At 38.4% G+C, this 18,669-nt stretch overlaps 1 protein-coding gene across 1 annotated transcript in view; it reads left to right on the top strand.

The window, feature by feature from the left end:
• The window catches only part of LOC120772341, an 87,054-nt gene that overhangs the window by 57,926 nt on the left and 10,459 nt on the right, over positions 1–18,669 (top strand). The window contains exon 10 of the mRNA XM_040100900.1: positions 2,002–2,224. Within this exon, the coding sequence (XP_039956834.1) occupies positions 2,002–2,224 (223 nt within the window). The remainder of the gene's footprint in view (positions 1–2,001; positions 2,225–18,669) is intronic.

The raw sequence follows: 18,669 nt of genomic DNA, 5'->3' as shown, positions 1-18,669 counted from the left end.
CTTTATGTAACCCCTGAAACTGTACCTTAATTTTGTATATTTTACCATGTATGCAATTGTAGTAAGCAAGTAAATCTTTAACTTCGAAGACAGCATGTTCTAATGGTGAATTTAATGGTTTACGAAAAAAGTCCGAGTATTTGTTCCATAAAAACATTGCTTTAACAGTTATACTTAACTAAAGCTATGTATCAAATGTATTAAGTATTCATACATACATATATATAAATTATTTGTTGCTCATACGACATGGTGTCCTATGTGAATACAGTCATTTAATAAGTACAAGACTTTAGACTAAAAAAAAATTATGAAAAAATTGTACAGAAAATAGTAAAATAATCAAGGCACGGCTTAAATTGCGAATAAAGAGCTTCCTTACGTTGGATAATTTTTTCAAGCCAAAAACTGACACCTTAATATACACTGTTATATACTTGTACATATGTAAAATCCGTTTCCGTGATTTGTAATTGCCAGTTAAAAAGCATTTCTAATTAGTTTTTATACACGCACAAACACATACAAACCAAAAATATTTTCACTTACACTTCGCCGATTTTAAATTTTCACTGATTCACCAAAAATTCTTAAATGATATAGCCGAAATTCTATTTGAATAAAATTCCATTTGAAGAGGAAGGAAGTTTTAACTGTTAGAGGAGCTGTTGGCGTCAGAGTAACAACAAACCAATAAAGCATTTTTAATACGTTATTTGGACTAAGTTATTTGGACTAAGTTAAGCTACCGTCACTTAGTCCGTTTACTTAATTCGGCCATAAATTCTGTTACAAAGTTTACAATGCGTACAGCGAGACCAAATTCGCAGAAAAGTGAATATTTGGAGTATAGCAATCAAAAATTCCTTAGAAAATAGATAATTATATCCTGGAAAAAGGATATATCGGCCTGAAAACTGCCGAGATGAGCTTCACGCGTAAGCCTACCATCGATAAATTGGTAATTTCCAGACAACGCGTTTGAAGCAATATAGGCTCAGTAGATGCAAGCGGCTTCTTCAGTGGCTTACAGTCAACGAACATGAAAATATTCGTTTTACAGAAGAAGTTTTAATCGGCAAAACGACAAAATCCACGACGTAAAAAATATTATTCCAAAGACTCAACGTAGTTCCAACCAATTGCTGCAATGGTTTGTTGGAGAGGATACTGCGTTACATCTCTTCACTTTTGTAAAAAGAGTAAAAATTTTTCCAACAGTATACCGGCAGAAGTTTTAGGAGACATTCTGAAACAGTTAAGCCATACTCTCTTCGATGGAGAGCATTGGATCTTCCAGCAAGGCTCTGCGCCAGCATGTGTATAAGGCAAAAAGTTCCCTTCAGCATCTTAAAAACAGATTTCGTGCTTTCAGATGATTGACTTACTGGTATGGCAGATTTGTATCCAGAGGACTACAGTTTGTGATCAGAGCTGGAGAATATGGTCTGTCAAATACCCTACAGAAATTTGAAAAGTCTCTAAAAATTGTTGGTTGCAGTAGCATCGTCAATGCCAACATAAACTATGCTTGCTGCTATTAAGATAAGATAAGAAAATATAAATAGATGAAGATTGCACTGTTTGGTGCTTGTGAGGCGATGTGATACCTATTTGGAAACATTGTTCCAAGCGCCTTTATCCTGTGTTGATATTAAATAATTGCATCGAATGTGAGTTGTCGAAATTGCTTTGGTGAAGATCTTGTAGAATCATGCTTCAGTGTACCGTTTTTGTGAGTGCATATCTAAAGTATCTGAGAGTAAAGCATCTACTCTCAGGCATGCAGATGAACTAGCAGGAATATAACAGAACGTAACGGAACAGATTTTTCTTTATAGAGATATAATTTCAGACATTATAAGGGACTAACCCAAGCAGTCCTAAAATTCTTCCTTCTTGGCGATCAGTTTTAGAATCTAATGTGAACTAATATTGGTGCTGCCACCTAATCGTTTAATTTCAAATAAAAATTTTTCCATATTTTATTTCTACTTCCAGGGTCTCGAACGCATGGTGGTCATTAGTAATACCGGTAATAGTGGCATGAGCACATCATCAGGCGCGTCGGCTGCCGCTAGTGCCGTTAACACACCAGCTGTCGGCATAGTGACGCCGATGTTGCGCAACAAAATCGAAAAATTAGCATTGGAATTGGTTAAGCTGGAGAATGAGCGATTCTCAATACCGGCACTGCAGCTGCTGCTCACCTGCATGTATGTGGGTAAGTGTGTACCAATACAAAAGTCTATTATTAGAAATCAGAATGCGAAATTTTCACAGTGCAATCGAAATTTTGTGCGACTAAAAATAAATTTAATTAAAATGAATGTCGAAAATGGAACACAGGCGATTTCAGTTTAAAATGCATTGAAAGAGCCGCATTTGTGTGATTGTGTGTGTGAGCTGCTGTAAAATAAATTTAATAATTTTATGCAAATGCTGTGGTGGCGCGCATAAAACACACACATAATCTCGTGTGTATTAGTGATGCCACATCGCTATGTCTAAAAGTGAAAACTCTACAAAAATAGCAACAAAATATTTTTGAAATTAAAATAATTATGCAATTACCTTCTGTGAAATTGGGTTAATATATTTTTACCTGCAGCAGCAATAATAGCCATTATGTAATTAATTATAAAAACAAAAATGATAGTGAAAATAACATTAGAGGCACATGGAGGTTGCCACCATTTTATAAAAATGTGTCTATCTAATGACTACGGCGATTTAGCTGGATATTAAGTGCTCATAAATCGTAGCATCAGCTATCTGATAAGAACTAAGCTCTGAAATATATAACAACCTCTATCATTATCAAATTTTCTACAATTTCACTTTTGACACAATGACTGCTTCCCAAAAAAGTCGTTTTGAATTGGTCCCTAATACCTGGTGGCAGGGAGTTGGAGGTGTCGAAAGAGGTCAAATTCCTAAGCCTCACATTAGACTCAAACTTACGGTGGAAAAGACATCTGGAATTCGCACTGTCCAGAGCCACCAAGTACTCATGATATGCAGACGCTTAACCGCAAGATCCTGTGGTAGCAGGCCAGTTATCATCAGGTGGCTGTATAGCACGATCGTAAGGTTGGTTGTCACTTATGGATCGGTTGCTAGGCTATCGAAGACAACGCAGTCTTTGGTAGGCATTCAACTATCGAATTTGCAAAGACTTGCTTGCGTCCGCGCTTCAAAGGCAATGCGCACTTGCCCAATCGCAGCACTTGCAGTCATGCGGGAGCTCTCACGATGCTGCTAAGCAGCAGAGGGGTATGGCAAAAGGAAGATAATTTCGTCTCAACAAATGAAGGCCTTAGGGGAAGTTACACCACTGGCCTTTCTTCCAAGAACGTTACGGCGATACGCAGAAGGTAAACTTCACAAAGAAATTTAAAGTTACTCTTGGCAGTAATGCGGGGTGATGTGATAACCCACTCGACCTACTACTGAAGGTTTTGGGACCGCGTACCAAGCTACCCAAACCAATGGAATGATGGATGAGCATTTTTAAAGCAGAAGTCTTTGTCTTAAGTCAGTGTGAGGAACTCAATATTCAACGCAACTATCGCACCAGCGGATCGCTATACTCAGCGATAGTCAAGCGGCACTAAAAGCAACCTGAGCGTATGAAGTCAAATGGCTATTAGTGGAGGAGTGTATAGGAAGGCTGTACCGCCTATCAATTTGTAACCGTGTAAACCTTATCTGGGTTTCGAGGCATAAAGTGTAGCCGCCAATGCGGTGAATTTCAAGATGATAGAGCGGTGGGGACCCACAACATAAAGCAGTTTCTCCGCACGGAGGAGAAAGTGGGGGGGTAACGCCACTGGTAGCAGGTAGCATGAATGCGCTACGCTAAGCTGCTATTGGGAGGCTAAAACCTAGCAAGTTTTAGAGATGTGAACAACCTCCCACACAAGGAAACAAATTCTGTCTCCTTGTCGCACTCTATACTGAGCACCGCAGGCTCAAGAAACACTTATCCAAAATGGACAAAGCTTCTACTGCAAACTGTCGGTCTTACGCCATGACACCGGAAACTCCAGTACATCTGACTCTAGATTGCTCAGCAATTTTTGAAAAGAGGCTCAAGGCTCTTGGGAACCGTTTCGCAAGGTTCCCAATCATCTTGATTTTTGGCCGATTTTGACTTAGTTTTTTCGGTTTCGGTTAATAGTTGGGGCACCATGCACTAGATTTTTGAACTGTTTCGAGCACATCTCGTCACCAATAATGAATGAAGTGTCCACAGCTGCGTTGTCAAGCACCGCACTTGCGACATATATGTGTTCTTGAAACAGATTCAGTTCAGGTCTTCTGATATAAGTCTAAGTGGTACATCTGATGACAACACGACGATTTTCAAGTACTGATCACTTCGATCGATGATACCATCATTAAGAGAGCTGGTCGTACAAGTCGCATGAGGCAAGGTTTTGATAACTTCACGACCTTCACGGAATGTTTTTTGTCTCCCAACTTGAGTTCTTGGTAAAGTAGACTATCCAGAACATTTCTGCAACATTTTCAATGATTCCGTAGTTGTGATTCCATTGAAAATGGGAAATTTCAAGCGAACGGGTTGCTCAACTTGTCTCCCATGGGAGGAATAGCCAGACAAAGTTTGACTACTTGATAATGGAGATCAAACTGCGCACTAACATAAAAGAAAACATAACAACTTTTTTTCGATTCGGTGTCAAATTTATTCAGCAGGTAAATAAAGGCAACTTAATCAATTAAAAAGCACTGCAGCCTAAATCATAGCGACATTTATTGTTTCAAAACAACTCAAAGCTCACAAGAATTAACATGTCTGCTTGCTATCTCCTCTCGCCGCTTACTGCCGTCCGTTGCCACATATAACACTCGCTGCCATTTCAATTCGTTGACCTATCGAATTCAGCCGCGCGACGTCGCTTGCATCTGCATCTCGTGCCACAATACGACACTGCACCGTGCAACAGCAATTATCATTATATTTTTAGCAAATGTTATTCTATTAGCGCCGTGCCCGCCACAGCTACAACAACAGCATGCCGACAACACAAGCTTAATTGCGCGTTTCGCTCACGCTCCGCGCCCGCCACAGCGTACGGCTGATGCCTACGGGTATTTATGCGGCGCCGCTGACAAATGCAGTTACAAGCTTGGCATTTTGCTTGTTAATTTAGATGTTTGTTGTTGTTGCATACACATGTTCATGGCTGCTGTTGCTGTGTTGTTGTTGTTCCTATTTCTATTTTGTTTATTTGTGCGACTCTCTCTGTTTACTTGTTATGTTTAATATTTAACTTTTATGCATTTCGGCGCCAGTCAACAGAAATTTCGATTGGCTAAATGGATTTCGGCCATAACCCGGCCAGCGACGGCATCCCGCCCGACGCCCGACGAGCAACGGCACAACTGCAGCGTCGGTGGCGGCACGAAGTGCTCAGATTGTTGGCTCATTTGGTCATATGCTACACGTTTTTGTTGTTGTTTGTGTTGTTGTTATTGTTGTTGTATGCAGTGTATTAAGCCAGCCGCGTAATTGTTGTTATTCCAAGCGTGCGCAGAGAAGTGAGGCGCGTTACGCTGTGCGAAATGTAGAACAGCGTTTATGGCTTAGAAAAACATCCAAAGAACTTACCGAAAATTCATCGAATGTGTGCCCGATATGCCGGCGACCCGCCAACACAGCGACGCGTCTAACAATAATAATAACGCAGTCGTTAAGCGAAATGTGCAGCTGGCGATATTTTTTATTCGCTGCGATTTCGATTAAATTGGATTAACTCCATTTTGCACCCGCGCTGTTGCCTGTGTGAGTGTAGACTTGTGTGATTTTGTGGCTTCGTCGTGTGCATGTGTGTGTCATGCATACATATATTTGTATGTGCATGTTGAAAGCCGTTATTTTATTAAAGTCGTTTCAGTTATGTTACTATGCTGCTCTGTTCAACGCAGTTGTCACTGAGATTGGCGTCGAAAATTTATCGAAATCCGAAGAAAATAACGGGTGTTTCAAAAAATTGTTGATATCTGTTACTTTATTTATATACAGTTTGGTTTGCCATATCATAATGAACAGACCCAACGACCATCAAACGCGTCACACGTTTGGTGAGTGAAGTCAAAAAGAGATGGTCAGCGATCCCGATTTTCATAAAAAAAAATTGTTGACGCCTTGGAAGGGAATTTTTGGCGGACCCCAATTCGGCTCCTATTGCTGTAAAAAGTGGTCAAAAATTGGGCTCTTGTCTGGAATTTATACAAACTAACCGAATTGAGAGGCTACCTTACATTCTCTGTGCCATGTTCTGCTTCTAGGTTTCGTGTCTAAACAAGCAATTGGAACTTTTTACTCACAGAAGTATTTTCAAATCGTGAAAATCATATTTGTTGTTGTACATATATTTTATTTATGTATTATATTATATTCTTTATTTAATTAAAAATGCATTTTGTCTATCTTAACATATTTTAACAATACGGACTCGTATTATAGTAATACATACTTTTTTACAAACCAACAGCATACGTTTCAGGACATCTGTGTTATGATTTGAAAGAGAAATGATCGAATAATCAAGGCAAAACGCAAAATAAACTGAGTGACTGCAAAAGCCCATATTCTTATCTAAGGCGACAGTGCAGAGCGATTTTTTTCTTTTTTGTTATTTTTATTATTATCTCTCTTAATTGCCTATATGTTCAGCACATATTCAAAACGGCGAGTCCACATACTGAGTAATAAAAATGTTCATCATACGTCCTACAGTCGCTGCATGGTGTGTATTTCACGTGAGAATTCTGCATGACAATTTGTGTGACTTTTGTACAACAAAACTGCCTCAATTAGAATAGAACAGTTATGTGAAAGTAATCAAAACTGTATACATAAATAACAACAGCAACAAAAAAATAAAATATTAACTACGAAAGTACAGAAAATGGCACTCGCTGGGAAGTATGTATAGTATGAATGTAAATATATGCATACATATATAATATATCCATACATTTTTATATACCAAAGGACTAAAGGGTCCATTAGTTAGCAACACGGCACACAATTTGGAAGATATTTTTTTCTTGCATTGTATTTGGTGGCGTTGTCAAATTAACAATAATTTAAAACAATAAAAAACGTTAACTTCGGTTGCACCGAAGCTAAATATCCTTCACAGGTGTATTTATGTTAGTAACTATGTGTTCAGTTTGTATGGAAGCTATATGCTATATTAATCCTATCTGAAAATTTTTTTTGAATATTATATTGTTACCTTAAGTAGTAATCCATGTAAAATTTCGTGAAGATGCCAAGTCAAATGCGAAAGTTTTCCTTACAAGCACTTGATTCCGATCGTTCATTTTGTATGTCAGCGTTATGTTATAGTAAGCCGATCTGGACAATTTCTTCCGATATTACATTATTGCTATGAACAATAATCTATACCAAATTTCGTGAATATATCTTGTTAAATGTGAAAGTTTTCCATACAAGAACTTGATTGCGATCGTTCAGTTTGTATGGCAGCTATATGCTATAGTGAGCCGATCTGAAAAATTTCTTCGGAGATTACATTGTTGCCTTAAAAAATAATCTGTACCAAATTTCGTGAATATATCTTGTTAAATGTGAAAGTTTTCCATCTAAGCCCTTGATTCGGATCGTTCGGTTTGTATGGCAGCTATATGCTATAGTGGTCCGATATCGGCAGTTCCGACAAATGAGTAGCTGCTTGAAGAGAAAATGATGCTTGCCAAATTTCAAAACGATATCTTAAAAACTGAGGGACTAGTTCGTATATATACAGACAGACGGACATGGCTAAATCGACTCAGCTCAACATACTGATCATATATATATATACTTTATAGGGTCTCCGACGCTTCCTTCTGGGTGTTACAAACTTCGTGACAAACTTAGTATACCCTGTTCATTAAAAAAAATTCTTCAGATGTTAATATAATTGGAATATGTGGAAGCATTCGAAAAGCACGACTGTATATTCGTACTAAGATCATTTAAATATGTAAACTGGCACGCAGTTAGTTCAAGATACTCCAATACTTATTGCATGTTGTACAACACAATCTAATCTTTAAATATGGAAGGAAATTCAGTGTGTGACCTAAGAGAAAACAGATTTTAGAAGTCTGTCGAACTATGTAAAGGAAAGATTTGTACTTTCAAACTATTTCTGAAGTTCGCGAACTTGAAAATGTGAAAATTATAAACCATTGAAATTCATTATTGTACTTGTATGTAGCAACCATATAACGGATAGTCAGGTGGCAGGAGGTTTCTACTCATTTTGAACATCTAGCCCAGAGCAGATGGAAATCAATAGCCAATTGCAAGATAACAAAACAGATATGCTCCCAAGACTAGAACCACGGGATTAATATATGGGTTTAGAGAGATTCTTTTCAGACTTACAGCTACTAAAACGGGGCACTGGCCGTTTGGAGAACCCGCGCTAAAAATGGATCTGCCCTTTGATAATATATGCGAACCCAAGTGTTCTCTCAATAATCCCATTAATTGATGTGATGTGCGGCGGAAGTGGCGTTGTCTTGTTGAAACCAAATGTTGGCGAGATCACGAGCTTCATGTCAAATGCATGTAAAATCGGATCAAAGCAATTTTCAAAGCGACTTGTAAAATAAGTAAAATAACTGCTTCATTACAGACAAGTGCAGCAACAACATCGTCGTTGCATCTGGCAGCCACCTGGTGAAATGGTGGTGCGATCGGAGTGAGTGCGGTGGAATAACCGGCAGGGCAACACTTCAATGCCCCCAACAACTATGCAATTTGCTTTGAGAGCGCACAGGTTGATGCTGGCAACTATTGTCGCATATCTGCGTGGCGCTCCAAGCCACAACAACAACAACAGCTGCGGCGAGCAGCAAATAAAAAACGCAGTCGAAGCTCGGAAATGCCAGCTCAATCCGCGAAAATACTAGTTTCACTGTTGTCGCCAGTATTCCGCGGCTGGCCGGGTGTTTATTTGGCGCATCCCTCAGTTAGTCCGCACAACAAGTTTTTGCTGACTCACATACACACACACGCGGGCGCGCGCGCGCGCTTGTCGAATGGCAAATAAAAGTTTCAATATATGAAACGAATTCGTGAAATTGCTACAAAAGTGCCGTTGTATTACTTTTGCCCAACGCTTTTTTTTGCCTGTTGTGCGCTGCTGTTCTTGTTGTTGGTTGTTGTGCGCGCATTTTTTCTGGCGTGCGCGCGCAAAGTTGGCTTTAACTTGATTTTGATGCCGCTCTTGGGTTTGGTTTTGGCTTTTCCATTTATTCATTTGTAATATATGTGTGTTTATTGGTATTTGTATGCGTGTGTGTGTGTGAGCTTTCAAGTTTTTTGTCCGGACATTACACAATTTTTTGCTGCTTAGCTGCATTTCGCGCGGTATCAACGAGACGGCATGTCCTTTATGGCAAAATTTATAACTCAAATACCGTTATATACATGTACATATGTATATTTGTATGTGTGAGCGTGCAAGTGGTCGTTATTTTTAATATTTTATCAAAATTGATTGCATGCGCGTTTTGTTTGTGCAATTTTTGTAGTTTTATGAAATTCAATTCTCGAGTGTTGTCAACAAAAAAATACTTTTCGCTTAATTTAACTTCGCATAAAATAAAGTTTTCTTTCCGCTCTTGCATGAAGGACTGTTAGCAACGAGACAATTAGCGCGCCTCAAAGGATAGCATTGCAATTTTATTATTATTAAGTGATTACTCTATTATATTCAGAAAAGTATCGGGTTTGTCATCCGCATTCAATAATAATAACGGTTTTTTGTTGTAAAATTACCACTACAATTTCATAAAAGAAATTATTGATTGAAGTATCTTTCATATAATTAATTTACATACATCTTATTTGAAATTTCCGAGAGAGACAACAATTGAAAATTTAAAAATTGAGGACTTATATTTTGTTTGTTCTTGTCAACAGTTTTACATTATTTGTATTAAATTTTGGACACTAATGTGTCCGTTTGTCTGTATATACGCGAAAAATTCCATCACTTCTAGAAATAACGATTAGTCGGAACCGCCTATGAAGGGACCCTATAGCATATAGGTGCCATACAAACTTCATTTGACTAGGTATCTTCACGAAATTTGACATGGATTACTCTCCAAAGCAGCAGTATAATCGTTAGATAAATTGTTTGACCGATTAAAATTAAGTTCTTGTATGAAAAACCTTATAATTTGAGGTGATATCTTCACGAGATTTGGCACAGATTATCGTCCATTTTAAGGCTACAAGTGAACTGATGAAGAGCATGCATCAACTTCTTTTGTAAAATCTGGGCGCACGAAAGCATGCCCAACGGTTGGTATTTAGAAGTGCTCTGCCCAATATACAAAATGGGAGACCCCACTATCTGCGCCACCTACCGTGGGATGAGTCTCCTTAACATCGCATATAAGATTCTATCGAGCGTATTGTGTGAAAGATTAAAGCCCACCGTCAACAAACTGATTAAACCTTATCAGTGTGGCTTTAGAGCTGGAAAATCAACAACCGACCAGATATTCAGCAAGCGCCAAATTTTGAAAAGGACCCGTGAAAAGGCCATCGACACACACCACCATTTCGTCGATTTCAAAGCTGCTTTTGACAGCACGCGATATCTAAATTTGGTTCCCAACAAAACTAATATGGCTGTGTACACTGACGTTGAGCAATACTAAAATTTCCGTCAGGTTCGAGAAGGACCTCTTCGAGCCGTTCGATACCAAACGAGGTTTCAGACAAGGCGACTTCTTCAACCTACTTCTGGAGAAAATAATTCGAGTTGCAGAATTAAATAGAGAAGGTACCTTCTTCCACAAGACAGCAAGTACAGCTGCTAGCGTATATCGATGATACTGATATCATCAGCCTCAACACCGTCGTCGTTAGTTCTGCTTTCTCCAGACTGGATAAGGAAGCAAAGCAAATGGGGCTGGCAGTGAACGAGGGCAAGACGAAATATCTCCTGTCATCAAACAAACAGTCGTCGCACTCGCAACTTGGCTCTCACGTCACTGTTGACGGTCAAAACTTAGAAGTCGTAGATATTTTCGACTATCTTGGAACCAGCAGCAACACCAACAACAAAGTGAGCCTTGAAATCCAACGCAGAATAACTCTTGGCAACAAGTCCGACTTTGGACTAAGTAGGCAATTGAGAAGTAAAGTCTTCTCTCGGCGAACAAAAACAAAACTCTATAAGTCACTCATCATCCCCGTCGTGCTATTTGGTGCAGAGGCATGGACAATGACAACAACTGATGAGTCGACGTTGCGAGTTTTCGAGAGAAAGTTTCTGCGGAAGATTTATGGTCCTTTGTGCATTGGCAACGGCGAATACTGCAGTCTGTCGAGCGATGAGCTGACATTAACATAGTTCAGCGAATTAAAAGACAGGGACTACGCTGGCTAGGTCACATCGTCCGAATGGATGAAAACATTCCAGCTCTGAAAGTATTCAACGCAGTATCCGCCGGGGGAAGCAGAGGAAGAGAAAGACCTTCACTCCGTTGGAAAGACCAAGTGGAGAAGAACCTGGCTTCGTCTGGAATCTCCAATTGGCGCCACGTAGCGAAAAGAAGAAACGACTGTCGCGCTGTTGTTAACTCGGCTATAACCGCGTAAGCGGTGTCTACGCTAATAAAGGAGAAGAAGAAGAAGGCTACAATTTCCGAAAATGCTGTTTAAATCACATAAAGAGCATTCGTCGAAATTTCATCAAAAAAATAATGAAATTTCTAATGCCGAAATGCTTAGAACGTTAGAAAACTACTTCGGTGTTAATTGTTTGTCGCGATCAAGAGTTTTTGTGTGATACAAATTAATCAACGAACGCCGAGAACGCATTAACGACAAACCACGCCCAGGAAGGCCATCAACATCAACTGATGATCAACACGTCAAAAAAATAAAGGATTTGGTGCTTGAGAATCGACAATTAACAGTCAGACATCTTACTGGCATCGTTGGAACACTGGAAGGATCAGTGAAAGCTATTTGGAAAGATCATTTGTCAATGATTTGATCAATGAGTCTTGAATCTATGGTTACGACCCGGAAAAAGACGATAAATCGCCCGAAATGGCAAAGGTGAGCCGAAGCCGAAATACACGTCAAAGCAGATCAAAAGTCAAGATTATGTTGACAAGTTTTCTTCGTTTATCAAATTCCCTCCGACCAGCCAAACTGTCAAAAAGGAATACTATTTGAGTGTTATGCGTCGTTTGCGCGAAGCTATTCGTAAAAAAAGACCGCAATTATGGGCCGATAGCTCTTATTTTTGCATCACAATATTACACCGTCGCATACTATGTACATTGATTCTTTATGAGTTTTGCGCCAAATTTCGAACCAATATCGTGTCGCAACCATCGTATTCGTCTGATTTAGCTCAGTACATTAAAGGCTATTCCGGAAATTGACTTTAACAACCGTTTCGAGGATTGAAAGAAACGTTGGCACTAGGGGAATCATTTTGTAGGTGATGACATAGTTTTTGAAATTAAGAATTTTAAAATTATAAAAAAGTCTTTCAATTTTTTGCTCTTGCTAAGCTTAAAACCGAAATCTAAAAGTTTGTCACGCTCGTCGCTTTCAAGACTTTCAAGTGAGTTTTATCTTGAGAAAGTTCTCTTAAGATTTATCATTAATTCGATGGTGGTTTCTATGTAAAGGATATCCTATTTGTTGAAGGACCAATTCTATAACTCGATGAAAAGCATATATAAATTCCAAATTCTTATAATTCTTACCTTATTTAAAAAAATGTCAACCAAAATTAGACAAAGGTTAAAGAGCAATGAAAATTGCGATGTTCTTCCAAATAGTTATGGGGACTTGACTATACTTATTTGAAAATAAATCTCGTTCCGTTTCGATTATCTACAACTTTCGTGGAAAAGTTCCTGGTTACTAACTAATTCTCTCTCAAGGTAAGACGCTATTTAGCTATTTACTATTTGAGCACTCACTGCTATACACACATCTCCGCCCTCACCTTTCGGAAATTATTTGCGTAGCAGGAGTTGTGATAAAAGTATTGACAATATCAAGTGAACATCTTCATTTAAAAGTCTGTCCTTTCGTCCGTGAAAGAAAGTTTTCGTGATAGCACTGACCTCATCTGCTTCTCAGCTCTATTCCATTAAAATTAGAATAGCTTTATTGAAAATGCCATAAACATAAAGTTAGGCGTCATATCAACAATGATTGATATGCATTCAAGCCAGCTCAGGCCTCCACCCTTGTGACGTCATCATAATCTCTAAATTACGGGTGTATTAAATATCTCTCCTCACTAATAGCCAATCTTCTTAATTTTTATTTTGTTCTTATTTTTCATTACTATAACCTTGATGTATATCTTTCGGTTTTTTCATCTGAATAATACTTGAGTACGTCCAACAAAATATTTATATACAAGTGGCGCTAAAAAATGCAGCTCTTATGTAACTTAAAGAACGAAGCTTACCTTTATATTATGGTTTGTCTGGAGTTCAGCTGTTTCACCCCACACTCTGTTCCCCACCCCACGAACACATTTTGCGAAGCAGACATACTTACACACATACACAGTGGTAAGCTCCTAATGCTGAAACAATTTATTTTATACTTAAACCATGCGGTTGCCGTGGATTGCCGCACATTCCCATATATACATACTCACACATACACACACACTCACATATATCGACTCGGCGTTGTGAGTAAACAGTTGTACCTGGGGCGTTTCACAAGCATACTTTCCCTCTATCACAATCCATCCGCACAGCCATTCATCGTTGTCTGCAATCACACCTTGACAGCAGGAAAAAATCACCACAAAAACAACAACAAGGAAATCACCTGCATCTCTCTAAGGTCACATGTTGACTGGTGTCGTGTACTAGAAATGGTTTTGCATAGTCGGTTGCCTCGTAAATCGAAAATCTTCCTAATCTATTGGTGCGGTTTTTTGCCAGTTGCCCCATGTTAGCGCTGTCTCTGGCGAGCTTGACGTTGAAGTCTTACCTAAGCGCACTGCTCTCTACATATGTATGTACGTATGTATGTATTTAAGGGGTGTGTGTTTATTCATTTCTTCAGCTTTGCCACATGCCGCTGTTTTCAATTTTTATCCGGCACATCATTTGAAATGCATACTCGTATATACCGTTATACCTAAAACTATGCTTGCGTGTATATATGTATGTGTTCGGCGATTTCTTGCATTCTCTTGCGATTTATCTTACATACAAGTAGAAGAACAGTGTGCAATTATAGAACTAAAATAAGAGATAATAAAGCAAAAAAATATTTTGTTTACTTATTTTTGCCGCATGAGTTAGACAGCTGGGTAGTTAAAATAGACAAAATTTGAAAGCTTAAATTTGCGAATTGCTTAAAAATACACTTAGAATTTGCTTGGTTGAGCCACACGTAAACCAGTTTTGGTTCTTTACGATACCATTTTTATGTAAGGTGTAAAACTTCGCTAAGCCAACTATTTCACCTAATAATGCTCCTAAATGTAGGCAACGACACTCGTTTTTTGGTATAATTTTCATTTATAAGTGCTTTGAAATATTATACATTTCCGATATAAACGACTAAAAATGAGATCGAATCAATGTAGTTCTTATAAATTATAAATAATAATGACTCATACCAATCTGAATGATATTACCAATTTTAAGGCAATTAATATGTACCAGCGAGTGCTTCTAGAGTTGTATAAAACAAGAAAAACCGAACTTCGGCTGCACCGAAGCCAAAATACTGCTCACATGTGCCTATCTTATAGCATAAAAGGGTACAAAAAAAACTTTTATCTTGATTTTGATCGGTCAGTGTGTACCCTCAACTACTTGCTATAGTGGTCCGATCGGAATACTATTTTCATGAAGATAACTCGTGAAATAAAAGAGTTGTCCACACAAGTTAATTGACAGCTATATGCTTTAAAAGTCAGAACTCGGCGATTCCGACAAATGAGCAGCTTCTTTGGGAGAAAAGCGTGTGTGCAAGATTTCAGTTCGGTACCTCAAACACTGAGGGACTAGTTTGCGTAGAGATACAAAGGAAAACAGACTGCGCTAATTACATATTTTCTTTATAGGTCTCCGACTTTTTACAAACTTCGTGGCAAACTCAATACCCCTTGTTCAGGCTATAAATATGAATGTGAAGACTAAACGAAAGTTTTACCAGTGATCCGTCATAATTGCCATCAAAATCATTGTACATACATATATGAGTTGTAATGATTAATAGCACCAACTGCCATAAAATTACTAGCTTCAATTTAATAACAACATAAATAGAAATTGTGGCCGAAAGTAAAATTATTTTCCTTAAAACCAATATCAATAAGCATAAATGAGTTATCCATTAGAATGGAGTTAAAGATAATGAAAAATAAGTTGTAATTATTCATACCAATTCCAATATATCACTTTTTCAGCAGCAACAACAATACTACATAACATTACCAATACCCATATCATTACAAATTCCAATAGCAATAACAATTCCAGTACAATTACGAACACCAGTATCATTACCAATATAAATACCATTACTAATAGCTGTACCAATATCAATATCAAAGTAATGTCATTGCTTACTATCAATTAATAGTTCTTCCAGTACAAATAACCAGTACAATTACTAATACCAGTACCATTACCAATAACAGTACCAGAAATATTATTAATAACAAACCATAAATTACTAATATAACAATTTCAGTACAACTACCAATACCAATACCACTACCATTACTTACCAATACCAAAACTTATAGTACTTCCTAATAATACTAATAGTTCTTCCAGTACAAATAACCAGTACAATTACTAATACCAGTACCATTACCAATAACAGTACCAGAAATACTATTAATACCAAACTATAACTTACCAATATTTATTGTACTTCTACAAAAAACAGTTGTAGTATAATTACCAATACCAATACGATTACTTACCAATACCAATACTTATAGTACTTCTTAATAATACTAATAGTTCTTCCATTACAAATAACCAGTACAATTACTAATACCAGTACCATTGCCCATATAAATACCATTACCAATAGCTGTACCAACATCAATATCAATGTAGTGTCAGTACCTACTATCAATTAATAGTTCTTCCAGTACAAATGACCAGTACAATTACTAACCATTACCAACAACAGTACCAGAAATACTATTAATACCAAACCGTAAATTATTAATACCTATTGTACTTCTACAAAGAACAGTTCTAGTATAATTACCAATACCTGTCCCATTACTAAAATCTATACCAATACTTATAGTATATCCATTACATATAACAATTTCAGTTCAATTACCAATACCATTACTTACCAATACCAAAACTTATAGTACTTCCTAATAATACTAATAGTTCTTCCAGTACAAATAACCAGTACAATTACTAATACCAGTACCATTACCAATAACAGTACCAGAAATACTATTAAAACCAAACCATAACTTACCAATACTTATTGTACTTCTACAAAGAACAGTTGTAGTATAATTACCAATATATGTACCATTCCTACAATCAATACTAATACTTATAGTATATCCATTACATATAACAATTTCAGTTCAATTACTAATACCAATACTTTTACTTACCAATACCAATACTTAAAGTACTTTCTAATAATACTAATACTTCTTCCAGTACAACTACCAACACCATTACCAATATTAGTACCGCTACCAATACTGGTAGCAACAAAAATATCTAAACGCAATATCATTACTTATCAAAACCATTACTTATATCAGTCCAATATCGGAATCAATACAAGCAAATATATCCATATAACTATCAATACGAAAAGTAAAGAAAATTTTAATACAAATAAAAAAATACCTCACCATTGAGTACATCTCTCACGCTTACCCCTTACCTTTCCATGACCAGCCATTTTTAATGCAATCCCCGCACTATTCTTTACACTTCGGTCCACAATGCAAGCATTACTTGACTAAGTCTCGTCAATCACTACCTGCAATATTTGCGACCGAGCTCCGTACCCATTGTGGGGGCTCAATGATTTCTCCATTGTTTTTGCTTTTGTTGTCGTATTTTAAACAGTTTACAGTTGAGTGCCAACGTGGACAACAAAGTTGAAAACAAACAGATAGACGTGAGAGCAATAAAAGCGAGGAGTCGCACGCACACACACACACACACATACAAACACGCGCAGACGGTGGCATAAACAAATAAGCTTGGCAAACAAGCGATCGGCGGCGTGAAAGTAGGACAATAGAAGCAAAACAGTGCCAAGCAGGAAACTCTAGTTGGGCCACACAAGCCACAGGCACCCACAGCGACTGAACTGCGAGACCGACTCCTTGTGTAGGAGGGGTGCCTTAGGGTGGGAGCTGGCGGTTGCAAAGAGTTCGGACAGCAGCTTTTTGTTGTGTTTTTTGATTTCGTATTGTTGTTGTGCGCTCTTTTTCGCGGTTTGGCTTGCGCAAGGTCTGCGCTGCTGCGCCGCACGCTTTAACCCGGCTTTATTTATTTTCCACATTTTTTGCGCAACCTCAGGATGTGTGGCGGTGCGTGTAACCTGCTAGAAAATCCATAAAATATAAAATGCAAATTTATTTATGTGCGTTCGATGCCAAAGCGACAGGGCCGCACCGCGGAGTGTGGATAGAAGGGGTCTTGCAGTATCGATAGATATACTATCCCACAACAACAACGGCAATGGAGAAGCAACAGCCAAACAAAGGGTCGAACGCCCGCATCGACCTTTCAAGCCGAACATGGGTCGAGCGCGCGCACTCGAGCGGACACACATAGAATCATATCAACAGCGGTCTGGGGTGTAGGCTTGTGAGGTGGCTTGGCGCTCGAACATTATCGGCCAAATTGGCATTGGCGTTGCTGTTGTGCGCTGCTCTATGCCGGCACCCCCCATGTCGTGCCGTGCTGTGCTCTGAAGCGCTGTAAATAATGACCAAGCGAATGCGTTTTGAAAGCAATGAGCAGGGAATCAATGCGCGCTCTACTGCCAGGCACTGGTCTGAAAGAAAGGTGCGGGCGCGCCAAAATAACAAGCAATAAATGGCAAAGGATTTTGATATTGGAAATAATTGGGTGATAATTAGAAAGCAAGCGCACCAAGCAAATGCTATATTACTGCCGCTTGCACACACACACACACACACACATCTCTTGTTGGTTGTTGCTTGTGAGGAAGGTGAGGGAGGTGGGCGGCGTTAGGGCTCGAGCTACACGCAATATGGACGCACTCGACTGCCTGCCGCGGCGCCTACTCGCCTTTGCGGCCGACAATTTTACGATTTTAGCGAAAGTTTTGCTGCTGTTGTTGTTGCTTCGCTTTGTTGCATGAAAAGCGGCGCGCGTAATTTCTCAAGCGCGACGTGCTTAGAATTTAAGGAAATTCGTTCGTGAAATATTGTTGCTGTTCTATTAAAATTGAGCGGTAAATTTATTATAATTCGCCTGGAAATTTATGCGACTGTAAATGAGTAGACGCACACTCATTTCTTGTTTTTTGTTTTTGGCAACCTTAAGCTGTGCGATTTTTTGTTTTGTGTTAAAGCTTCGTGAAAGCTGCTTGTTGCCAAAAAATTG

Source organism: Bactrocera tryoni, chromosome 1 (genome assembly GCF_016617805.1).
Source record: "Bactrocera tryoni isolate S06 chromosome 1, CSIRO_BtryS06_freeze2, whole genome shotgun sequence".
Classification (NCBI taxonomy): domain Eukaryota; kingdom Metazoa; phylum Arthropoda; class Insecta; order Diptera; family Tephritidae; genus Bactrocera; species Bactrocera tryoni.
This window is presented reverse-complemented; position numbering and strand designations above follow the sequence as displayed.